A 26,597-nucleotide genomic window follows, 5' to 3' on the forward strand; every position below is an offset into this window, starting at 1 on the left:
TCTGAATTTTAACTTAAAGTCCTGAGCAGCATTTGGCTCAAACTTCTTTAATCCCCAGCTGCCTCCTAGGAAGGCAGTGGCCTTTTGGGAAAGCTTTTCTGATTAGCCTTGCCTACATATCTGCAGGCAGTGGAACTACCTGGAAACAGCCAGCCTGAGAAAAAAGCCAGCGGTAAATTCCAAATTTCCTCATTTTTCTCACCATGTTGTCCCCCCCCTTGGGAGGGAGGATTGCATCCCTCTCTCTGTATTCAGATGCAGCACTTTCTCTCGGACCTTTCTAATTTTTATTATTTTTGTCTTTTCTCCTGGGTAAGAAGGAAGCCAAGACAAAGTAGACAAACTGTCTGATACACTGTGTGGTTTCATTTCCTTTCTTTTAGAGGAGGATAGTGCTAGGAAAGCAGAACACTGCAGGAAAGATGGACTGTCGCACTCCCATCTCTAGAGCTTGGCTGCAGCTAGCAGGCAGCCATCGCCTTCCTGCTCTCTAGAGGCAAGCAGTCTGTCTTGATATGCTGGGCAACAAGACACCTTTGAACTCAGCTCTTTAGGTCTGTTCTACTTGTGTTACTCTAAGCCCAGGAGAAATCATCCATGTTCACCAGTCCAAAGCAGATCTAGCATCATAAACCAAAGGCAAATGGAGTAAGCCTCAGTTAAAGTAAAAGAGCAGTTGCCCAAGAAGAAATGTTAAGTAAAACCCACAAAACAACTTTATCTTGTATCCTGAGCAATGAGTGAAATGGCCAGGCTGAAGAACCATCGACTTTCTCAGGTTGAACAACTGGTGCTGTTTGTGCCAGGAGCCGGGAGGCAGCCTGGCTGCGGCTGCTGCATGGCTTCACTAATTCAGAGCACTGATTGCTGCGTCCATGCCAGTGCTATGGTTTACCAAATGGTTTTTCTGCTTAGCCGCAGCAGAAGGCTCAGAGATGATGCTTAAAGGCTGATGGCATTCCCCAGTTGAGGGCTTACTGCTGTAGTGGTCCTGTTGTGATGGATCTGGCATCTTCAACATAACGTATACTATGGCTTTCAAGTAAAGGCAAGTAGATTTTTCCTTTTCTGAGTAATCAGCTCCACGGATCTGGTCCAGCTGACCGCATTGTGCAGAATAGATGTCCGAAGCTTTTGATAGTTCTAGATAAAGTGTTATTTCCCACTCTGTTCAGTGAGTGGTAAGAGGAGAAAGGAAGATATCCACTGAGCCTAAATCAATAAAAAGTAACACTGAATTATCTTGACAATGGATTTTTTTTTTTCATCTGAATAAAACTTTAGAGGACAGGCACTCTGTTCCTGACAGTGACTGATGGATGCGGCTCAGAGTGTAAACTGTAAACTGGCTCTCATATTGATTAAAATGTATTTGTGTACCTTGCTGGGAGAGAAGGGAAAAGTTTGATCTGGTGAGCACAGATGAATTTTCATATGACGCTACTGTATGAATGAAACAACAGTTTTCAGTATATTTTGGTTTCAGTTTGTATTCCTGGTCCATGGTAAATGAAGTTGTGGTACCTTTAAAAGCAGCTGAAGTAAAGATTTTCATTTAACACAAGAAGCTGAAGTATGTTTCTCCTCTTAACAGTTTTTTTCCCTTGGAACCAGCATAGTTACTGTCGGATATAAGTTCACTTGAGTTTCAGAGGTACCAGACTGTGCTATAGTGTAAACACAGCTGCTATCGAGTAAAATAGCTTCAGTCTTCTCTAAAGTATACAAGTTCAGTGTTAGTGCAATAATAGATGCTTATTTTATTAACTGTTAGTCTGCCTGTCGGCCTTCTTGGCAAACTAAAACGATGAAGTACACCATATGCCTGGCCTTCCTTTAATTGATAAAGGATGCACATGGAGAGTACTGCTGTAGCTTAATTGAGAAAACCTACATCTTCTGGTCACCCAAAGGAATGAATATAGAGGGGTTCCTTCCTCTATGGAGGAAGAATACATGTAATGATGTGCAAGCCACGTTATTTATGCTGGTTAAGTTAGTTTATATAACATGCCTGAATGTTGGGTACAGTTGCATGTACTTTAAATACCAGTGTAGATAAGGTCATCTTGTGTTCAACACTGAATGGGAAACTGGTCGGGGCAATTAATCAAGTACTAGTGAATGCCGATAGACATAAGCCCTCCAGGTGCTTGTCAGTACTGCTGTCATCAGGGAAGCAGAGGTAACCATCACTTATATAGAACTTCTAATTATTTTTATCGCTGTATGAACGCTTGTATTTCCTGTGGATCTTTTCCTAATTGATATAAGTTTTCCTTATGTGGACAACTTACCTAATACATAAGTTAAATGGCATGATGATACAACTTAGCTGGTAAATGCAAACCCCTGCATGGCTGTGCTTATTTCACATAATCTGGGCATAATGGTTCTCTCATGAGAACCAGCTTTAGGGAGACTCCTTCCATAAATGGATGTCTCTCAGTTCCACAAGTTCTTGGATTAAAAAAGTAAAAGTGCAACGTGGGATTTTAGCCTGATAATAACTTAAATATAATTTAACTAAAACAGCTCAACTTTGTGTGTGTGACAGTACAATGATTGAATATGTAGAGCTTGTCAAATATCAATATTTAACAAGACTGACTTTCCTTGTGCTGGTTGTGAATTGTTTTTTGATTTTTGAAGACCGTGGTGTGTAAATCTCCTAAAGCTATCTGTAACAGCACTGGTGTTCTCTTCAGTCCACAATGTGTATGCGTATGTAGAGCTAGTGGGTGGAAAGGAAGAGGGCGAAGACGGCTGCTAGGTGGCAGTGAGAAGTCGCTCGGTGCACGCTCTGGCGGGTGGGAAGCATTGCTGCTGAGAGCAAACAATTAGAAGGGGGGAAAAAAAGATTTCAAGGCTTCCTGAACATTATTTGGGACTGGTGCTTAAAGAAATCGGTTATTGCTGAAAGTGCAGTTAACCCGAAAGTATGATTCAAAGCTACTGTTTTGCACTCTGAAACTTACTGAAAGCAACTGTGTAGCTCGTAAGTCAGATTGCATTGATCAGCAAAGTCAGTCTGCCAAACTGTATCCTGTTTTCCCATGGCTTCTCTTGCCGTAATGCAGGGGGAGATTTACAACAGAACGCTCTGCCAGTCTGCTGTGATGCTCAGTGGCAACCACCTGAAACTCTGCTCAGTGGCTGCAGAACAAGCTCATGTTTATGCCTCTGTTGCACATCCCTTCTCGGCAAAAACAGGGTCACTGAGCTATGTGCCATGCTGCTTCAGGTACTGGTGTTGCAAGTTAATTCCTGCTTGAGAAGTTTTGGGGGTTCATGTAAATGAAGAACATAAACATTTTTTACTCCGAGGTCTGTAGTTCCTGGTCTGTGCTTAAATATTTCTTATGACTCCATCAGAATGGAGCCTTTGCTCCATCGTACTGTACCATGCAAAACGGGCGTTATTGCCCCAACAGATCGCAGAATGTACACATTGTATGATAGCCAGGATGATGTGACACTAATGGGTTTATAAATAACTGAAGTTACGAAATCTCATTCATCTTTGCTGCTAGAATTGGGTGCTGCACCTGACTGGAAAGACAAAGGGGGTAGTAGTTGCTTATAAATCTTACAAACAGGGGGAGTTTTATCCTGGACACAGTCTCCTGTTTGGTTTTGCTGCATGACTTTGCTCCAGTGGAAAGTTTAGTGTGGGGTACGGATGAATGAGTGGGTGCGGAGCTGCTTTTTTGGGGGTGGTGCAGCCTTATTCTGGTTTAGTTATGTGTGAAACTATAGCCAAGTTGTATGAATGCTCACAAGTCTTTTAAAAACAGGTAAGGGGTACAGTCTAGAAGCAAACATCTTTTTGAGATATGTTTCCGTGTTCCATGTTGAGGCTGAGCCCTGAGGAGCTGTCATTTTCAGGGAAAGCCTGACCTTTGCTTCCAGGTTCCTCCTCTTTCTGTAACATCAAAGCTTCTTGTAGCACATGTTGAGGCAAGAACTTATTTGGACTTTAACTGTTAGTGCTTTGATTTCTGCTCTCTTCATTGTTGCTTGTTTGCGGAGGCATGGTTCAGGTGGAAGACTTTTCGTGGTGCGGACCCAGGGTCAGCATGACGTCCACTGTTTCTTCACTGAATCCAGGAGGTGAACAAAGCAATTACAGGAGTCTCCCTGTTCGTGTTGGGGTATTTTGAATTGGAAGCGTGAGACAGCTCTGCGTTTTCACTTCCCTTCACACACCAAAAATCTAAACTCTCTGTTTCATCTTCATCTGAAAGTGAGTGGTAGACCGAAATACATTTAGGAGGAGAAAAGGACAGCTCTGAAAAATTTACGTTTATTCCGGTTTTCTCCCTCATGCTGATTTCTAAGAGGCAAACTCCCTCTCCTGCTCTTTTCTCCTTTTCTCCTCTTCAGAAGCCGTCCTTTTCAAGTTCTGGTGCTTGAGAGCTGAAAGTGAATCACATTGAGCATGTCCCCAGCCTCGTGGGTTGCCCTAAGCCAGTATAAAGCCACAATGTATACAACTAATTTGGGCCAGAAACAGCCAGTAGATTTTTTTTTTTTTTTTTTTTCTTCTCAGTAACTGAATTTTATCACAGTAACTGACATACTAATGAACCAACTTGTAATTAACGTCAATGAAAATTTAACTCAGTTGTTATTTAAATAATCTCAGTAGCAGCATGTGTGGGGTTTTGTACCGTCATGCAGTAAAGACAGAGTGTGGAAAGTTAAAGATAAAACAGCAAAAATCATTGAAAGCTGACAATTTAGGAGGCTGTGAGAAATATTTAGTGTTTATTGTAGTAATGAATACTGTAGAGTTCATGGATGCAGGAATGAATAAGCTCTTTGGGACATTGGTTTCAGAGCCTTTTCTCACATCACAGAGGTACAGTGTGATGGATTTGTTTGGCTGAAGTGAAGAAAAGCTTTGAGTCCTGAAAGAAACTGGGTATGTGGACCTCGGGTGGCTGTTGGTGGGGAAGACTGCAAGAGTTTTTGTTTGCTCTTTGTTTTTACTAAGAGCTTGACCGAATGGGACCTGTATAGGCAACCTTATTTTATTTTATTTTTCCCTACATTCTTTAGATCTAGGAAGTTCTCACTTTCACCCTGAAGTGCCAGTAAGTGGGCCTTGTAGGGCAGGAATTTTAAGTGTAGAAGAGATTTGCTACAACAGTGTGTTGTAGGTCAGTAAAATAAATTACCAAGTCCAACTAGTTAATGTTTGTAAGAGAAAATTTTGTTTCTGATGCAACTGAGTATTTTCTAGGTGCTTATTCTGTCTTTCACCTTTTGTTTCTCTGATTCTTAGGACAATATTGCAGTGATTGTGTTTACTGACCCCCCCCATTTTCCCTCTCCCTTCTCTGGCTCCCCCTCTCCCCAATTTTGTGTGTACCATGGGAAAGAGCCTAACGCTCTTTCCTTCTTGAGGCTTTTCTTATCAAATTTAAGCTTCTCAGGCACGATACGTCTTTAAATATATATGATATAATGTTTCTGCAGTCAAGGAATTGAGTGGTGCTAAAAATGACCTTTTTCTTGTTGTCTGAGAAATATTCTGGTGTTCCCACTTTTGAATCCAAACAAAACTAAGGATGAAACTACTATTTCCAAAGCAACAGTCAATCTCCACAATCAAAAATGTTGAAAAAGTAACTAGTACCACTAAATGCGCACATGCAGAAGACAATATTTTAAATCCCATGGTCTGGAAACAAAGACTGCTCAGAATCTGCCTTGCTCAAGATTTCAGAGTAAGGTTTGAACAAGAAAGGCTCCTGATCTCCCTTACCTGTTGTGTTTGCAGCATGTGAAGTGCAAATGTATGTTTTTGTATGTTCTGGCCTTCAGCACTGCATTGCTGTGCAAGGTTGCGAGAGCATTGGGTTTTTTTAACTGAAGTGCATTCTTAGTAATAGCAGGTCCAAAGCTGCCATGTGGGCAGGCTTTAGCCTTCCAGTTGCTGAATCCATCTTTTTGACCTGCTTGGTACAAGCCTGTTCTTTGTGGGGTCCTTCACAAGTTGGTCCTCTTTCTCCTTTGGAAATCCTTGTTCCAATATAAAGGCTGGTTCGCTGTGATGTCTGATCTCCCTTCCCTCTGCAGCACTGTTTTCCTCTCCTTCCCATTTTGATAGCTTGCATTTTAGAGAGCTACAAGTTATGATCTTGTTTTGCTTGGCAGGTGCAGGTGAGGAGCCTCGATGCAGTTCACTGCCACCATAACCTTACTGTGGCTCATCAGTGTCTTCACCTTTGCCTTCTTGCCTTGAGCACGTAGACTTTGAAAAAATAACCTGTGCTACAGCTAAAGCCTCCTAAAGTCCAAGAATTAAAATTGGTATGACTCTGGGAATTGGTGGATGCTTCTTAAAGTGCAAGATGTCATTTTTCTGTATAAAAGAAATAGCTTGCACAGATAATCTACAGCATAAAGCTATGAAATAAGTTCTGCAAAATTAAAATTCAGGTGGGGGTTATGCAGATTGCCTTATTTGAATATTTAAATCTTCTGCAGCTTTTTGATGACTGCTTTATCATTGTTTTCCATATATATGCAATGATGCTCATTTACAGCCTTCCCCAATCAGTTATACAGCAAATACCACTGCTATAAATAAAATGTCATTTGCAGGAGACAGAGTTTTGTAAGTTAAATGAGGAAGAAATGTTTCCTTTGAAGAAATGTTAGCCGTGATCAGTTGGTCAGGAATTTCTCTACAGGATTATCAAAAGGAGTGGTTGAAATGTACGTTTTTCCATTCCCCTTCTTCCCTGGTACTAGCCAAGGAGTACTTTTTTTTTTTTTTTTTTTTGGGGGGTAGCATTTCAGAAAGAAACAAACATCTCTGGATGTTGTTTCATGTTGCACCTCAGTGAAATGTAGTGGTTGGCTGTCAGAAAGGAGCAGTGCTGCTTATCACTGTCCTTGGCCGTGCAGTTGCACCCTCCTCTCTGCCATGGCTGCTGTCTTAATCCTACAGTCGGCTGTTTCTTCTCCAACAGAAAACTAACCTCACTCTTGTTTTTTCTTCTTCTTGTTTTCTTGGTCAGATCATGCTTTGGCTTTTGCTTCTGTATTGTCTACTAAATAATTCAGATATTTCTGTTTAGTTATTCAGTATCATGGGCTTTGCTGTTAGCATTTGAGCAGTGTCAGTAAACTCGTATTTGTCACCATTAGGGAAAATACACTTATTTTTGCTGTTACAATCTGAAGCCCCAGTAGTATCTGTCAGATACACCACTTCATCAGCTCATACAGCCACACATCAGACTGCTGAGCTGCTTCTGATCCTGGTTCCACCATGGGCTTTCCTGCACCTGCAGGGAAATCACGTAACCTTGTCTGCAGTTTTATTATTTCTTGTGGGAGTGATAGATCCTGAACGGGGCTGGTGAATCTTGTTGAATCAGTTTTAAAGTAACTTAGATTAGATTAGTTCAAGGTGATTATACTCAAGACTTCCTACTTCTACAGGGACCGTGTCATTTCATCAGCAACACTACCTTTGGAAGACAGAGAGCAGCTCAGGTCAGAATGCATCTCATGGTAACAGCACTATAGTTGTTTAAGAGTGCACAGGAAACCTATAAAACAGGTTGGGGATCAAAGTAATGATCTAACCGCCAAACTCAAACTGCAGAGGGCTTTTTTGAGTAGTTGGTGGAGGTTAGGATGTAGGATGACCTGCCCCAACACTCTTTTTTTTTCAAGGGATCTTTAAATATGCATTGTAGGAAGTTGAATTCTGCCTCATCTAGGATTTCTGACTTGAGGAGGCAATTTTTACTCAAATAGTTGAGACGGAAGTGAGTATATTTAATAAAAACGGCATTAGAAGTTCTTATACTCACATTTGGAGACTTGAGACATAGCCTTTGAGATATATTCCCCATTGGCTCCCATGCATGATAGAATCATGGTTTTATTTTTGGCTTCCCCCCTGTTTTAAGATGGTAATTCACAGTCACGTTTTTGCTTTTAAATTAGGGAATGCCTGTGAGTAGGAAATCACTATAGTCCTGTCAAGGTCTAACATTTGGATGGTGTACACGTAGCATGCTTTGAATTGATGCTTGAGCTGGTCTACTAGGGGAAAGACAAGAGAACGTGTCCTTATGGAGGAAGTGAAACCTGCTACTGTTTAATTTTCTGTGCTACTGGTGTTTCTGTACTGTGCTAGTAGTGGACTTTGTGAAGAGTGGTCAGTCACAGGTTGCAGGAGCTGCAAGGGGGAGGAAGGGGCTGTCTTCACTGCTCCTTGGCCCTAAGCTGACTTAGTGCAGGGCACTGAGAGCTCTCCTTGTGGTGAACTATTAGCAGGGGAAGATGATGCCTTCATGTTCAACTGCTACAAACGTCTGCTCCATCCTGAGATGTTGATCCTCTTTCTCCTTGTGTAGTACCATGATGAAATCGGTGACGCTGCACATGAGGCAGCGCGTGCTTTGCTGGGCCCCAGGGAGGAACAGCAGTGGCTGGAAGGAGGAGTGGAGGTGCAGCACCTGCTCGGAGCCTGTCCTGTGCTGTGGAGCAGGAGGGGTGCATGCAACGCTGCTGGCTCTGAGGAGCGGGTGGGGAGAGGGGAGTGCGGAGTAGGGCTGTTGCAGATGCTGTGATAGTGCCGGCACCTGCCGTCTGCAGTGCTATTTGGTAGCGTTCCAGTACTTCTGTGGTAATGAGACACTGCCTTTCGCAGTAATGAAACAGTGAGATTAAGCTATGAAAATAAAAACCTGAGGCATAGAAGTCCTGAAGTGATGCTGAACTCTGAAACGTGGTTTTGTGAAGAAAATGACACAACAGGCCTGGAGTCCTGACTCTTGAAAGTTCGTAGTCTCATTTACTCTCGGGTTTCATCTGAAATGAAAAACTGCTTATTAGCATTTCTGAAAGCAAGGCCTGAGCACTGATGGTCTTGATGATGAAGTGGCTTTGTAGAGTGTGTTAAATGAGTATTGGGTGTGGTTGTCACTTTTTAAAATCCTCCCGTTTATCACTTCCCAAATGTATTAGCTCCAGTATTTGAATTCACTTGGTAGATTGAGGCTTACTTCTTGATAGTAGGTAACACAGTCTTTGCTAGGGAAAATGATACTCAATTTCACTTGCCAAAGACAACTTCTGCAGCCGCGGGCCTTCCCCGTTTTATTTCCCTGTTCTGTGACCTGCACTGGCAAGCCAGGAGTAAATTAATTTCTTCATAAGGAAAACTATGAGTTCCGGGTCTGTTTTGATCCAACTCGATGTGTTGAGATGATTGCTTTTGATAAAACTGTGTCCTATTTGTTTCTGCAGCTTTTATTTGCAATCATGGTTTGTTTTTTTTTTAATGCTGCTGCTTGTTAAAATAGGTTTTCCGTCTGTTGGACAGCAGTTTGATCTGCGGTTGCATCTGTCTGTATAGACTATATGTTCAAGCATCATTAGTGTGCATAAAAACAAATACAGATTCTTCGTTAAGTTTTTTTTTTAATTTATTTAAACTTGAATTATTTAAATTGAAATTATATATTACCAAAACTATAAACTTTGAAACCAGGTATTTTCCATCTTAATTTTCACTCTAGCCTGCCATTGACAGTTTGACTAATAGGGGTTAGTTGTTTGCTCAGGCAAGAATCATAGAATCATAGAATCATTGAGGTTGGAAAAGACCTCTAAGATCATCGAGTCCAACCATCAACCCAACACCACCATGCCCACTAAACCATGTCCCTAAGTGCCTCATCTACTCGTCTTTTAAATACCTCCAGGGATGGGGACTCAACCACTTCCCTGGGCAGCCTGCTCCAACGTTTCACCACTCTTTCAGTAAAGAAATTTTTCCTTACATCCAATCTAAACCTCCCCTGGCGCAACTTGAGGCCATTTCCTCTCGTCCTATTGCTTGTTACTTGGGAGAAGAGACCGACCCCCACCTCGCTACAACCTCCTTTCAGGGAGTTGTGGAGAGCGATGAGGTCTCTCCTCAGCCTCCTCTTCTCCAGGCTGAACAACCCCAGTTCCCTCAGCCGCTCCTCATCAGACTTGTTCTCCAGACCCCTCACCAGCCTCGTTGCCCTTCTCTGGACACGCTCCAGCACCTCGACGTCCTTCTTGTAGTGAGGGGCCCAAAACTGAACACAGTATTCGAGGTGCGGCCTCACCAGTGCCGAGCACAGGGGCACGATCACTTCCCGACTCCTGCTGGCCACACTATTTCTGATACAGGCCAGGATGCCATTGGCCTTCTTGGCCGCCTGGGCACACTGCCGGCTCATGTTCAGCCGGCTGTCGACCAACACCCCCAGGTCCTTTTCCGACAGGCAGCTTTCCAGCCCCTCTTCCCCAAGCCTGTAGCGCTGCATGGGGTTGTTGTGGCTGAAGTGCAGGACCCGGCACTTGGCCTTGTTGAACCTCCTACAGTTGGCCTCGGCCCATCGATCCAGCCTGTCCAGGTCCCTCTGCAGAGCCTTCCTACCCTGACACTCCATGTCTGTAAGAAGTATGAATGAGATGCCGCTCCCTTTGTTGTCCCCTAATACCAGTGCCAATATTTTAAAAATAGGAACCTAAGGTTAGACCAGCAAGTCTATTTTTAAATCCAAATCTAGGAGACTGGCTATAATTTTACAAGTGATGTGCACCAAAGAGCACCGGTTGAGTTGGAGACGTGTTGGAATTCCTGCTTGCTCTAGGAAAATGGGATCTGTATAACTAGGCGTCGATGTGTTGATAAACAGGTTTAGCGCCTAACCTGTAAACTTCTGTATTGGTGAGGTGGAGAGTGTCCTTGGGAATAAATGTCCTTGGTGTTAAGATGGGCTTTATTGTGGATCTCAAATGTCTGGAGGTGGTGTGAGCCCTCACTGGCTGATGGGGTCTGTTTGTCCTGTGATTGTGTTGGCATTTGAGGGAGAGTTGCCCTTTCTGTGTGTAGTTTGTGGTTTAGGAGCTCTTCTGAGAAATGGGTGTAATATATTACCTTTTGCTGTATCGTGTACTATTTCGATGACATGACAAAGGAAGGAAACAAGTAGGAGTATGCTTTTACATATTAAAAGCATTTTATATGATTGACTTTTTTTTAAATGTCATATTTGCAAAGTACCTTCCTTCCCCCTCCACTTCTTCTCCTTTAATTGTTGTATTGTCTGCAGTGGTGACATCCATTAGGTGGTTCTCTGGAATAGGAGTTCTGTTTCAAAAAAGGATTTGGAAGATAGCACGGGGTTTTATCCCTTTACATGACTTGAGTGCCAAGCCAAGTTGAGTGTCCCACTCAGATTTTATTCAAAGGCTTTCCTATAACGTATGCACAGAATATGAGTCGGCAAGGAGGACTTGTTTGAATAAATCAAATCTTAGCAGTATTCTGGAGGTATTTATTGTAACTTCGTTAAGACTGCATTGACTTTCATACTTTATCTGCAGGACTGACATCCTTCATGCATTGAAATTAGTTTCCAAATCTGGTGTTCTAACAGATGAATTTCTGCGGATTTCTCCAGTAATTTTCATGTTTCAGGCACTTACAGATGAATTTTTATCTTTGTTAATTACCTAAAATATATGTGCAGTGAATGTACTTTTTCGTTTAAGACACCTTTCACATAGTGGATAGCTGAGTATTGTATCCTTAATTATGTTCATCCATTGGTGCTTTGTCTTCTACCACTTAGCAATGGAAGTGCTCTTCCTTGAGACCATGGAAAGGGTGTGATTTTCTTTTTTCTTTTGGAGCTAATAGCTCTTAAGTGCTTATGTGGTCCGCTTTGCCACCTGTAGCTCTCCACAGGTTGCTCTCTAGGGCTCTGTACTGCAGATCTCAAATCTTGGCATTGGCTCAGAGTTGTCTCTTGAACAGCATCTGAGTGAGTTCTGTGCATTTTATTTCAAGCCAGAAGGAGGAGACTGGTGGTGACCCTGACAAAAAGTTTAATCATTTCACTTAAAAAGCCTAAACCAGGATCCTGTACCCATTTATGTAATGTAGTTACTGTGGGGAAGCTGAGAAACCAGATATTTCATAGTGCTGTTTGTGGTGGTGTACTTTTCAACTTCAAGGCTACTCAAACTTAAGTTTAAAGGGTCCTGTAATCTGATGGCTGGTACATTGCTGCTGGCAGTTTAACGGTTGCGTATCACTTTCTGTTGGGCAGCCATCCGTATCACATCGTTATGTCATGTGGGATTCAATATTAAAATGCCCTAGGGATTCAGAAGTAGAGGTAGGAGTCATTTTCTTTCCATTTGAGTGCTCTATTTTATCTCCCCATGAATTATACTACATGTTACTGGCAGAATATTTACTCGTTCGTGCTGCCTGTCTTTATGCAGAGGATAAGAAGTTGCCGAACTGTTGTCTGGGACTTGGGAGCAGCAGGAACTTCATATTCTTCCTTCATCTTCTTATCCAACTTGTAACTTTAGGCAATTGTATTTGTGCTATAGGATACATAATAAAAAGTCGACAATGAAAACAGAGCAGTCTTTTCTGTCTGATTTCTTTATTTGACCAATAACCCCCAATATTTTTGTAGTCTGTGTGCTGTAGAAAGTAGATGGAGAAAGCAGAATAATGCTAGAGATTTTGCATTTAAAAAACAAAACCAAACCTGAATGACTTGGCAAAAAACCTCACTATCTTAAATGTTGAAGAATCTAAGAATTCTTAATAGCTTCCATTTGCAACCAGTTATAAATACAAAGGAACTTTTTGGGACACCCTGTTGTGTGTTGTTCCCCTGTCAAGTGAATGCTCCAGCTGTCCGGTGGCATCTGAATTAGCTGGGAATGGAGCCGTGACTTTTACATTCTCACCTGGACTTAACGTGTAGTCTCATGGAAATTGCTTTACCAGCTGGATAGCGCAGCACAGGTTGTAAAGACAGATCTCGTAATTTGTTGAGCTAGACCTGACTGCTTCAACATTTATTAACCAGGCTTTCCAGTTTTAGGTGTGTTAGGTGTATAGTCAGGCATATCCAGGTGGTAAGTCAAATCCTGGAAGCAGCTGGACTTCAGGCAGGGGTTGGGGTTGGGAAACTGGCATAAATTGACATAACCTGAATGAAAGAAGATAAATGGCACATACTGTATCAGCAGAATTGTGTTAAATAGATTACCGTGTGTTGTGGGTTTTTTTTATGTTGTACGAGTAGCTCTAATAAAAGGTTGAGTTAAAGGTACAAGCATTGGTCCCATTTTGTGTCAAAACAGACCCGCCTTTTCTCTGGTAAATATTTTTGTGCTAATAAAAATGCACATTCACAGACAACATTTCCACATTTTCAAGGCATAAAGAATTGCCAGGCTGTAACCTTTCAATCTGCTGCGAGGATTTTGTTTATTTGTCTGCATAATGCCAGCAACTTTCTGTATTTAACCTGATGTGAGGGGCTCTGACATAAGCTCGCTAGCGAGGCAAGCTGTGTCTGCATCGGCTGCGTGCTGGGCAGGCGGTGATGGGACCCTGCGCCTGTCCTGCAGCTGGCTGTGATGACCCAACCATCTCTGTTGGTGGTGCAGGCTGGGGTGCTGCAAATGCATTTGCTTTGCTGTAGGCAGGGTAAGGGCTCTGCTAGAGGGACAGGGAGTGCAGCTGGGGTGCTGCTACGTAAGTGCGTTATACGGATACCTGTCGGAGTCCTGAAGGTGTTTGTGCATGAAGACGCAATGATTTAAAAGTCTGTAAATAACTTTGGGGTTTGTTGGTTCAGTGTGGACAGAGCAGTGTGTGCCAGTGTTCTGCCGGCTTTGTTTGTGGGCACTGGGCAAACCCCATGAAGCTGTCATAAACAGAGGCTTTTTTTTTTTTTTTTTTTTTTTTTTTTTTTTTTTTAATAAAGCCTTGGAATAAAAAACTATGTTGCAATGGACTGAGGTGGTGTAGGCTGGCTAACCTCCCCTGCAGAGGTGCTTGCAGTCCTGTAGTTACTTTCATTTGGAAGGTGCTGAGCATGCTCCGGAGCCACGCAACTTACTTGTAAGCGTGGGTTGCTATTGATGGTTACGTTCTGGATTTTCCACAGCAGATCCTTTGCCCCTTTTATATTTTCTGATAATTTCTTTGGGAATGTAAGAACATAAGGTGTGTTCTTTAAATGCAGTTCTCTTGAGGAGTCTCAGTGTTGCTTTTGCAATGGGAGGGATTAACAACTTGGAGTTCTCTTGTGCTAAAACAGATTTAATGGAGCTGGCAGGGAAATGGAAGGATAGAACTGTTACGAGTACCGGTCAGTGAGCAGAGATTGCAATGCAGGTGTGATAGAGGAATATAGTAAGTTTTAGTAATTAATCTGACTCTGGTGATAGTAGTTCCTATTTGCATATATATGCATATATAATCTTCATGTTCAATGGGTTTTGTTCTCAGAGGCCATACAGAAGCTGTTCAGATAAGAATACTCAAGCATGCTCTTGGCAGGCAAAAAGATGAAAGGGATTGCAGGAATCCTGTGCCGTGTCTCCAGGAAAGCTTCCTTTGCAGAGAGCGGGAGTCGAGTGTTAAGACGAACACAATTTTTGTCCTTGCAAGGACAAAGCCCAAATAAGTTGACAAGAGTAGAGACTTGGTAGAGAGAGATTAGAGGGGTTGAAACTTGAGAAATTTTGAACGCTTTTGATGAAATAACAGTTTCTCATGAAGGATTAGTTGGTTGTTGGTTACTACTGTGGTCCTTGGACAGAACGTAACTATGTAAGGCGAAGTCTGCAGCCAGAGCTGCTGAAGAAGGGTTGGTCACCAGGACAGTGCACCTGTGGCCTGTTACAGTCAAATCGTACAATTCCGTTCTTTTGTAACGGACAGTTTAGAGGGATGATAGCAGAAGGTGGTAAACTCAGACTAGCTTTGGTTGCAGTTGGTCTAGCAACTGCAAAAAATGTGGAATGATAGCTGCCCCTGTTACTTATTTTTTAAATATTGGAGTAATATAGGAAGGTTTTGCTTTTGTTTTGGAGCACCCAATATGCTATCAAGATGGCCTAAAGAAAATGTTGATGATCATACCTATAATAAAGGGCGATTCAATGATCTGTTTATTTTTGATAAATCCTTACAGAAGCAAGCAAATAAGCTCCTGTTTACAGACCCACTGTTCCATGTATGTGTGTAAAAATAATGCTTTAAAGAACTGCAAGTCAGCCAAAGGTTTCTCTTCTCACATTGGACAGGATAATCTCTTCAGCAGCTGTGACTTTAATGAAATTGGTAGTATTTTTATTACTTTGTTCTAGAAGCATCAAACTTTATTTTGCCAATCTGTAGTCTACTTTCTGGGCCTTGCAGGGCTGTCTTGGAGAGATTTGGAGTGCGCTAATAGTGCTGAGCCAAGGCCTTTGTGGCAGGTAGTTTTCTTTCCTGCCGAAGCCACTGAAATTGATTTTTGCTTGTCACAGAACAGCAGTTAAAATGGCTTGAAAAATTGGAATTCCAGCATAAATTGGAGATTGTGAGAAGTCTCCCGCTTTGTCTTTTGGGTCAGATACTAGGAAGGCATATACTTGTGAAATACTTACTTTGTTTATACAACTGAAAGTTAGAAAATATCTAGGTGTTATCCAGGTTTCCAACTGTTAGTGACTAAGTAAGAGAAGAAGAAATTACAAGAAAGGTCTTAAACCCTATTTTGGCTCTAAAAGGCTTGGAGAACTAGGAGCTTGCATGAAGTATAGGACTCTGGAGAACCTTTCTTGGAGAAGTAGGACCTTTGCCGAAAGCTCCAGAACGGAGTATGACAGGAGGATGGGGCAAGAGGGAAAGGTGTAGAAGTAGATATGTATAATACTTTGCTTCCCAAGAAAATAATTTGAATATCCTGTCTGACAGCTGTGTACTGTCCTTCTGGTGCTGTGGGTATGGAAGAACGGTTAATGGGTGCTTAGAGAAGCAGTGATGTGGTTGTTGAATCACAAAACACGAGAAGCAAGAATCTTATTCCATGTGGCAGGTTAGACAGAGGCTGTTTTTGTGCCTGCCCTGCTCTTCCATGGCGTGAATGCAGTTAAAAAATCCTCGAGTCGGGGAGAGGAGAGCTAGCAAAGCATTGGCGGCTTGCACGCTCCTGCGGCAGTGCGGCTTTGTGGGGTTTTGGTGAGTTGCTTATCTGAGTGTAGCAGAAGTGATCATGCAGATCACTTGCTGATCTGTGAATTTTAAACAGTTCCTTACCATCACAGATATTAAAGATTTCTTACACTGAATGCTGTTCTGAATATTTGTTTGCTTTTGCCTCTCTCAGTCCTGTTCCAAGGGTGAGATTTTTTCAAAGGAGGCAAATACCTGCCGTTGCGCCTTGATGGAGATGGTTGCTGATTTGCTGTGGCAGGTAATCAGCTGTATCCTTCCACTGAGTTGGCAGCAGTGTCTAGCCGGAGTCTTTGACATTTCCCCCAAAAAAGATATGGCTGTTTTAAGGAAATGTACTGACCTTAATTTGGGTGTTTCTGTACTGTGAGTGCATTGCTACAAAAGAGTGAATGAAACTTGCTCTGAATAGCTTCAAAGTCAATTTTCTCCAGCACTGTTGATTTTGGTTCTGATTGAGAAATTTGCTTACTAGGTATCTTGCTTTTTTTGTGCTGAAAATACTAAGTAATGGTACTCCAAACTACTGTGATACGAAACTCACCAGTATACCTGTAATGGATTTCATAAAAATGTTTATGAGGAATCAAGTACTGCACATTGTAAGTGGACCTAAAATAAAGTTGGCTCCTACCCGAATAGTTTATTATGTTGGGTTCTGTTGGTGCTATAGATTTTTATTTTCTTTAAATAAATTCTACTGGAATGTAAACCACTTCAACTTAAGCTGTCATCCTAGATGGTCCTTTCTATTTTTTTACTTTCTCCTATTGGTGATGGGTTGGCAGAGATTCAGTCAGGCTGGGTGGAGTCTCTTTGTCCTTGGAGAGGGTGCAAATGTGTTTTCCAAAGGCCTGATGTTCTCTGCCTGGCTTATCTCCTAGGGTAAAGGACCCCACACAACTGCATTTTGGCCAACTTAGATCCGCTTATATGTTGATAAAGGGGTGTGGCCTGCAAGTACCCAGTCACATACAGATCTTGATTCGAACGTGCCCCCCTTCTCCCCTGGAGCCACTCTCTCATCTTCTTATAGCAAAAGGGGCAGCTGATGCCTATATTCACGATAGACTGTAGTGGTGTTAGATTAGCAAAAAGGTTAAAAAAAAGCTTGAAGTTGTCTTTCGCAGGCTGTGGAAATTGCTTATTTCTGCAGTAATAATAAAAGCAGAGGACAAGTGAGCATCTGGAACTGGCCGCAGGTTGTAACTGCAGTTGCGCGCGGCAGCGTCAGGAATAAGGCTTGAGAGGGTCTGTGCCCCTGCGTTTCCGAGCTCCGACTGCCGCATCTGCAGGATTGGGCCTGCTGGCATGTAGTGTTGGTGCAGAGTCCTCCCTGTGAATGAAAAATCTCTCCTTCCAGCTAATTTTGTCAGAAGGGTTCTAGATCTTAACTGCGGAAGAGCTTTTATGGTGAACTTATGCATTAGTAAGACGAATTGGGAATATTCACTGAAAGGGTCACTGAGCTAAAATGTATGAGGAAGCCCAGGAATGACTGGTTCTTTCCTATTTATAACTGTACACTGGGAAAGGGTTGCTGCGGCTGCTGGGTGCTCGTCTGTACCTGTTTTGTACTTCGCATTGTTCTTTCTGAATATTTTTCATCCACAAGTTTGTAGTAGAGGGATGCTTTTGCCCTGAATAGTTCTTCTTTCTGAAATGCCAACAAGAATCTCCACTGCAAACACTGGACCTAATTAGAAGATGTGCTGAACAGGGCACTGTTTATGCCATAGCTGTGAGTCCTACAATAAAGAATTTGTTACAAAAAGTCTTCAGATGAAGTGTATGTGCCATCTCCCCTCATAGGGAACACATAATTAGTAATTCCTTGAAGTGAAAAAGCACAGGTATATGTGTGAATGGGCATAGGGACCAGGAGGACACTTACCCCCTCTCCTTCCGCCTCCAGGGTATGGTCCAAGAATAACAAAAAGGACCTTTACCTTTCCTTGTTGCTTTAGCAGTAGATTTATCTCAGTATTCAGTGGCAGAGTTGTAGGTTTCAGGTGCTGAAGAGCCCCTTCCCTGCTCTGACAGACCCCTGCAACAGGTTTTCTGCCTGCCTGTGCAGAGTGAAGCTCTATATGGTAGACACAGGGTTTTGAAATAGATTTTACTGGATGCCTTTGCATGAAGGAATTTGCTGAAACCTGATCCTTTCTGTAGCTTCTTCTCCAGTCTGTAGGGGTGTCTCATGTCCCCATTGTCTCATGTGCCTTTGTTTTAAAATAATATTAAGCCTCAGACACCAGCTGATTTACTTTAATTCAACATCCAACTTATGTTTGATTTCTTTTCATATTCAAGTGAGCCATCTGGCTTTAATGAACTGTAACTGTTTTTAATGCTGCCTCCAGTTGCTAACATGTGAATATTTCATGTGTTGAAAGGAGGTTTGAAATGCAGAAGTGAGACTGAAGAGTCCAAAGTATTTCCAAATCAGCTGTCTTCCAGCAGCACTTGTGCTCCCCTCCCTTTGAGATTTATCAAAAGATAATCTTTGGGGTGCCAGACTGTAAGCATCAGCCATGGCGGGTGCTAATTACAAGTACTCTCAATTTTGTGTACACAAAACACCAGAGCTGCTTATGAAATCCTGAATAACTACCCAACTTGACTTGGGCAGAATATCAATCAACTTCAATAGGAGCTGCCAGTATTTGGCCTCTTCTAAATACACAGCCGCTTCGGTGTTTGGTTTTGGGGGTTTTCGGGGGGGGGGGGGGAGAGGGAGGGGTGTCTTAAATATTTCCATGTTGCAAAAAAAAGATGAAGTTAGTTTTACATCATCTAGTTTAGTTATAGAAGGTAATTGAGAGCTGGATCCCATAAACTGAAAATATCTTAATTGCAGTTAAATTCTGAGGGTACTTTGCCAGGGCTACACTATTACAAACCAGTGGCATATCCCCAGATTTGTTGGACTACATGCTTCGCTTGGTGTTTTTCACAGCGTTGCCTTTGTTTTGGCTTAGCAGTGTGACAGCTGATAGACTTACAATCGGCTATTACCAAGAAATATTTTGATTAATGATTAAAAAGTATTTTGTTGGTTAGTTCTTCACTGTGTGCCAAGCATCGTGCAGGTTGCCAGTGACATCATCTTCCAGCATTACCTCATAAACGATAGAACAAATGGAAGCTTAGACTGTCAGTCTGTCTACAGGAGGAAAGTCTTCAGAAAGGGTAGGCTGGGAACATGCGGTTGCATTAGTTTACCCTGCACTGCTTTGTCCTGGGAGCATGGAAGAAGTATGTAAGGAATCAGTGAAGACTGAAAGAGATTGGTACCCGTGCTTAATTTCTCATAGCTTTCTCATAGCGACAGAGCTGAATTGGGAGTTAACTTGTGACCTTGTAGGTATATGCTAAGCACAGTCTTTTTGAGCTGGAGAGGAGTAGGTTAGAAGCAGTATAGCAGAAATTGGTAGCTGAGTTCCCTTCCAGATGCATTCCTGAAGCTATAATGAATAAAACCGTATTAATATCTTCTACACAGTAGATTTTTGTGGCATTAAGCTACCATTCAATAGGAGCTCTTAATGATACCTCTTGCTACTCTTAAAAATTTTTATTCTCACATGTAATGAAAATTTTTAAAGTTGGCTGTATTTTTTATTGTACTTGAGAACTTCCTACACCACTGAGCACTGTTGGTGGATATTTCTTTAATTCTGTTCAAGTTTGTTGTTTTATTTGTGTGTGAATGAAGCTACCAGTGTTGTCTACAGGAGATTTCAACCAGGCTTTTCAGTGCTTTGCACTGCAGTTCCCTAAAATTCATGCCAAAAACTGTAGTTCAGTCTACAGTACAACTTTGGCATCTCGCTTTCAGTTGAAGTGTAACTCGAGTTTGGTTTGACTTGTGTGATATTGCCAGCTAGCAAGCCTGGATGCTCCACAGGCATGCTCGGGACATTTGCAGCCTGCTACACAGCATTTTACAATTAAGCCGTGGAAATCCTCCACAAAACGGAATTATTATACTTTGGGAAGGTTTGGGTTTTTTTTTTTTCCCCTTTTTTTTCTTTCCAAGTTTTCTGTGTCTAAATGGTGGAGGCATGTCTTGATTAACTTGCTTTGCATGGGGACCATGGGAGCCTAAAGATACTGCTATCAGCAGGAACAGTGACAGTGCCCTTTCTGGTCACAGCCACGGGCGTCCGCCCAGTCCTCATGCCTGGGATTACGGGAGCTGCCTTCTCTGTTTGCTCTGAGAGACCGCTGAGGAACTGAGCAGGCAGGCTGGCAGAAGCAGTTGCTCTCCTACCTAATTTCACTGTAATAGAACTACTTCAAAATACTTCAATTTTTAACAAATAGATTTTCAAAGGCAAAAAAAAGTTTAGTTAGAATTTTTCAGACCAGCTGTAGTTCACAAGCCACTTACTTGAATGACAACACAAATGCAACTGTAGCCTGCATAAAGCTGCTTAAGGTCTGCTTGCAGTTGTGGTGGGATGGAAGATGCCCTTACAGAGAGAGAAGGACTGGATAGTGTCTTAGTCATTTATAGTTACCGTGTGTCCAGTCCAGTTACACCTTCAGAAGTTGAAATCATGGTTGCACCTTTAGAAGCCGTATCATATTGGAAAATCTCTCATTTGTGATACTCATTTTGAAATAAGATTTTTGTGTTTTCATCTGCTAGGCAACTTGCATTTCTTACGGATTTGTCCATGCTGTAGTAGAAAAAAACCCACTTAAAATAGGTTGGTTTCTTTAACCTTAAAAGAAAAAAAAAGACACCTTTCCGCAAAACCCCTCTAAGGATTATCGGGTAGTCTCCATAGACTCTATAGGTATACAAAACTCAAAAAAATTTGAGACTTTTCAAGTGTGTAGGGCTTCCCTTTTTTTAAACCATAGTTACTCAAAATGTGTTTAGGTGAGAAGTGCAGCCTGTGTTTTTTAAAACCTGATTTTTAGTCCTCTACATTGTTTCTGGTATCTTGCTTAAAAAGAAAAAACAGGTGCTTCCCAGATGTTCAACAAGAATGCAAAGAGTATTTGAAGAATATCTTTTTTTAACAAGAATTTTTAAGCCAGTAATCTTGTTTTTGGGGCCCCATCATGCCCCATCTCATTGATTTGTGTAAAGTTGTCAGTCAAAGTGTGATATTAATAATGAAACATGTAACCTAGGCTTTTATTTACTATACAACTTTGCTTTAGTGGAGAATTTTGTAAGGGAAAAATAGTTGCAATGCATTGCCAGTGCAATGAACTAGTGGGCTTGCTTTAGAGCTGTCCTTCCTTGGTTTTTACCATTAATAATGAAATAATGATTTAATTGCTCATAGGAATAGGTTTGAAAGTTACGGCTTCTCATCGCAAAATGTTTAGGAGTGTATTTCTGCTCCTTTCTTTTTTTTTCTTTTTTTTAACCTGGAGGTGTTGGTTTTGTGTTTTTTGGTTTTTTGGGTTTTTTTTAAACCTGGTAGGCTAAAAAAAAAAAAAGGTTATTTTCCCCTGATACATATCGGGGCAGAAATACCTTCAGCTTGCACAACTATAAAACACTCTGTGTGTGCATGCACATGTGTATATAAAACAAAGGTGTGAAAAACAGCCAGTTTCAGGGCGTTTTTTTTTTTACATGTGCCATTCTCAGATGTTCTGCAGGGCAGTAATTTCTGGTTTGGGATAACAGAATAAGACGTTAAATGGTTCAGCCATCTACATTTGTACAGCCTCTTTATTTGTAGGGTGGGTTTATCAAAACAGACTGCAAAATTTTGTTGTGCTGTCTCCAAAACAATTCAGGGCTTTATTGGCGGAGATGAGTATTAAGAGAGTAGAGAGGGACTGTGTCCCTTGGCAGTGAAGGTGATGCTTAAGAAATTTGGTGAGTGGAAGGACTATGTGTTACACGTAGGCTGGAGTTCTATCACTTGCTTGTTTTTTCTCATACCACAGGATCATAATTTTAATGTAATGTAGTTAGGAGCAGTCCTCTGCTTCTTCTGGAAGAACCATTGGCATGGGTGAAGTCAGTACAGACATCTTTTAAGTGTACAGAATGACAGGTGACTGTACCTGTATTGAATATCTTAAAACATGTTTTACCAGCTAATATACAGTAAAATGAACTGCCATAAAAACTAAAGAAAATTTTAAGACTGGTAAAATATTATAAAATGAAATTAAAATAAAGTACATGTCTTGATTGTATCTTGGTATACAGAGTATTAATTGTTTTTTCCACTTATGTAAGAGACAACATTTTGATAATAAATGAGCTACTGTGTTACAGCAGAACAGTTTCCCTGGTGTTTTCAAGTCCTATTAAAGTGATGAAGTGATGGCTCCTTGGTTGAACTGTTAAGAATCTAGTATGTTTAAAATGTATACGTATATTTAAACTTGTCTTATAGCTGTTCAAGACCAGAGTTGCAAATTGCGTAAAGGCTTGTGGAAAGCAAGTGGCTACAATATCAGAAATCACAGCCTGAGCAGACATTTTGTAAGCCTTACTGTGCTCTTTCTTTGCCTGCATCAGTTTGGCTTTCTTGACTTTTAGACATTTTCGTTGGTACAGGTGACAAAGGAGCTGGATTCTTGTTTTGTCTTGTTCCTAAGCCATGACTTGGTTAGTTCCCTGATTCTTTAGCCTTGTGAAGGGTTGAAGGAGCTTTTGAGGGGGGTGGATTTGTTGGGGGGCTGAAGAGGTGTTGAAAGTCAGCTTTATAATTGACTGATTTAGGAAATGTTTTTTTTTTTTTTCTAGAATTGGTTTGGTCTGCAAATGAGGGGTGTGGAATAGCTAAACATACATAAACGCAGTGAGATGCCCTTGTTTGCTTTAAGGTTTTTGGCTTATTGCTGGAGCAATGTTTTTAATGTATCTTAAAAGAAGTTAAAATCCGATAAAGATTTTCTTATCAGTTGTTCCTTTCAGGGTTTTTTCAGGATCCCTTCTTGAATGTCCTGGCTGCCAGTAGAATCGAAGGCAGGAGGCAACTCATGACCACTAAACCGTGACAGCCTCGGATTCCCCTGCTTCTGGCTGCTCGAAATAACCGCTGGACTACTGTGGAGATGAATGGAGAACAGCAGTATGATGCAGGTAATAGTCCAGCTGAGCTCCCTGGCTAACAATTCTCAAAAAACTTGGTGAGCGAGATGGAACAAAGATGAGCACAATGAATGTTTCGTAGTGCATGTGTCTGATGCTGTGTACTGTATACAGGGAGAAACTCAAATTTCAGTGTGGGTTAGATTCTGGCTACTGGGCTTGTTTGTTATTGCTCTATTTCAAAAGCAGGGTGTATCATTGGCTTAAAGGAGAACAAAATCTGACTCACCTTAGTAATTGTGTTTTTAAGAAGCTGTGTCTGTCTTCTTTGTGGTATCACTATGAGATGGGCTTATGAAAAGCTCAGTGGCTTTAACGCTACTGTTTTAAGGCATTTGTCTGTCAGAGTGGTTAATACTATCTTGTCCTGTCCTTGTTTTCATCTTGTTCTTAATATTTTGAAAAGGTTGTGCTGCTGGTTTAAAAAGTCAGATAACTGAAGTTGTTTGCTGCCATTGTAATCCGTCCTGTTTTTCTGATGTGCTTTGGTGTGCTCACTTTGATAGGCTTGGGATATCAACTCCTAACCTGCTGCAGAGTGGTATATTATGATAAATTAGCTCAGGTTTTGGTTTGCCTTGAAACACCAGGCTGGAAGAGTGTCAGTCTGGGATGTCTGGGGATACTAACAGCTTTCTGAAAGAGTTCTGGGGTTGTACACTCTTATGCGAGGGTAGGGACCATCTGTTTTTCTGACTTGTCTGCTATGGTTTGTTCCTTTTCCTTGAGGAAGTCCCTACCTATAGTGTTGGTACAGTTAATATAAAGTAAATTTTAATTTGTAGTTACGAGTGTAAACAATTGGATTAGGATTTTGTCTGAGTATTACTTTCCTTTGGTACTTGTCCAACAAGCAGCTGTTCTCATAGAACAATTCACTATTGGTAGTTTTTGTACCTTTATGGAAGTCTAATTGCTGTCAGCATCACTGAAGAAATGTTAAACATGATTTTAATCTACAGTGCTTTTAGCAGAATGCTATCATCTGCTTTATGATGCTGAAATATGCTTTTTGATTATTAATTATAGCCAATCAGTCAAGTTGTTGTCAACATTATATCCTCAAATAAGCAAGAGAAAGCAGCATGCACAAGTATGCAGAATGTCTCCAGGCACATGCAAATACTGTTCCCTCTGCTAGTGGAAACTGCTAACTTCTGTCATGTAGTGTAAGAAAGAGAAGAGGCTTTGAGCAGCTGAGAAGAACACTAAGGAGATGTATACATGGTCAGCGATGGGGTATTCACAGGCTGATAGCACATCCCTCTGTACTAAAACCTTTATTGATATTTTTCCATCTTCCTCAAAAAGTATCAGAGGTCACACGGTCCTCTCTATGTGCTTTTGGAATAGTTGGGAAGGGTTTGATACTGTCTTGAAATTACTCAACAGCTATGTTCCTGAGCATCCTTTGTGTGCCTGGTTTGAGTACAAGTGGCTGTGGAAAGCAAACAATAACTGAAGACAGCTTTACTTGCTGAGTTCAAAGACAGTTTCCAGCAAATGCTACCCATGTAAGCATAAGCACATTGGTTTTGTTGTGCCCTCTTAATTTTGTTTCCTGAAGTGCTTTGAGTTAGACTAGTCCCAACCACTACTGGAACATTCCCTTTGTATTCTTTGACTGGTGTCATTTTTTCCACTTGATGATTTTTAGCAGGTTTTGGAGATTCCCCTCTGTCTTTTTGGTTTTTACAGACAGGGTCTCTGCCTATAAGAACCCAGACAGTGGTCAAGGTTGTTGGTTGTGATGCTCTCCTGCACTACAAGGGGAAAAGACAACTTTCATTCTTGCCACAGTCTTTCTCAGCTGCTGAAATTCCAACCTGTCTTTATTTATTCACGGCCTTGCAGCTGGTATAGATGGAAAAGATTAACTGTTATTAAAATCAGATTGAAATACATCTAAGTTTCAGGGTGAGAAACCTTTAGGTTAGCTTTAATTGAAGGTCTTGCAGACTTCAGTGTGATGTACTTAAATGTCCAATATGACAGTCTTCAACTAAATCACATTAAAGATGCATGAAAATTATTTGCGGTGAGAATTTAACTCTAATCCAAAGATCAAAACAGTCTAGTATAGACTGTTTCCATTGCAGGTATTTTTAAGGGCTAATGTCCTTAATATTTCACTACCTTCTTGTGTCTGAATAGTACAATTTAGTATTCTTTCTCTTCCTGTATGTATCAGAGAGCAGCAGGACATAATTCATGGTAAAATTCAGAAAGGAAGAGTTAGTGTTCACAATAACGCTAGTAGAAATAGTGATAAATGGGAAGTGATATACCTACCTAGGAAACTTCTAATATTCTTACAGACTGTTTTCTCACCTCCAGAGTGGATAAGTGTTCTCCACAGAACCTCTGTAGGACACTTCTCAGATTTTACTTGAGAAAATATTAGCTTGGTTTGAAAGCTTTGCTGATAAAAACTAGTTGTATGGTGAGGCCACAGAAATGAGAATTGCTTCTGGTTTCTTTCCCCTCCTTTGCCAAAGTTGTACTTTGCCACTGAGCTAATGTGTGGCTCAGTCATCCTGTATAATATAGAAAAATATGTCTCCATGTAGTAGAAAGCTGAATTCATTTAGGACTTGTAGCAATTAAGGATATGGGGAGAAAGTAATTTGCAACTTTACTCTTTTATTGAGTAGTTTGAACTCAGACTGATCAGGACGTTTAATACAGACATATGGCCCCTCAGGAATGTAGCTTCATTAAACTGGTCCTCTGTGTATCCTGGGATCTGCTAACCCGCGAGGACAGTGCTTTGCAATAGGGTCTTGCAAAAAATACCAACAGACTAGATCAAAGGCTTGATTTAAACAGGGCCTGCTCTGCTGCAACTGTCCTGCCAATAAAACCAGAAAAGCGATTGAATTCTGACTCTCAAAGATTTCCAGCTAGCGTGAGCCTTACCAGAGAGTTGGTCCTTTGCCACGCTCTTGGAATGTTTCTGCATTCAGGTGTTGAAAAATAGATACTTGATTTCTGAGATTTTTCATGGTTTAGGTAGTCCTACTGCATGCCACAATTAAAAAACTAAGTTACTGCTTTCACTATGAAACCTCACACAGCATTTTTGCTTGGAGCTTCATTCAATGAGCTTTCCATGTTCCGCATTGATTCAGTAAGTGCTGTGCTAAATAACTTGGAAAGCTGTGGCAGGGCTGTGTATGAGAAGCAGCAGATAGATTTGTTAAATCCTATAGCTAAGCACGGCCCTCAGCTGCGTCAGCCTCCTAAAGGAAGGAAAGCACCTGAACTCCCCAGCTCTGTGTGCTCAGTGGTTGAAGTGTGAGGCTAATCACCTAGTCTCATTTAATTCTAAAACCTTAGTAAAGTGTAAATGCAAGCTGAGTTGAACTCTTATGAATGAATGGAACAGCAAAAGTTCAGGGTGCTTTTTTAAAAAGTTTTAAAAAAAACCAACCCTCTGACTCAATGAAACTCCCT

The 26,597-nt window shown here is 41.3% G+C and overlaps 1 protein-coding gene across 2 annotated transcripts in view; it reads left to right on the plus strand.

Moving 5' to 3' along the window:
• Positions 1-26,597, plus strand: part of SFMBT1 (Scm like with four mbt domains 1) — an 83,907-nt gene that overhangs the window by 22,137 nt on the left and 35,173 nt on the right. The window contains exon 2 of one of the 2 annotated variants that reach the window (XM_076346152.1): positions 22,965-23,132. In XM_076346152.1, coding sequence (XP_076202267.1) covers positions 23,105-23,132 — 28 coding nt within the window. In that variant the 5' untranslated portion in view covers positions 22,965-23,104. The remainder of the gene's footprint in view (positions 1-22,964; positions 23,133-26,597) is intronic. The other variant, XM_076346153.1, reaches the window with a different exon arrangement.

Source organism: Aptenodytes patagonicus, chromosome 8, assembly GCF_965638725.1.
Source record: "Aptenodytes patagonicus chromosome 8, bAptPat1.pri.cur, whole genome shotgun sequence".
Lineage (NCBI taxonomy): Eukaryota > Metazoa > Chordata > Aves > Sphenisciformes > Spheniscidae > Aptenodytes > Aptenodytes patagonicus.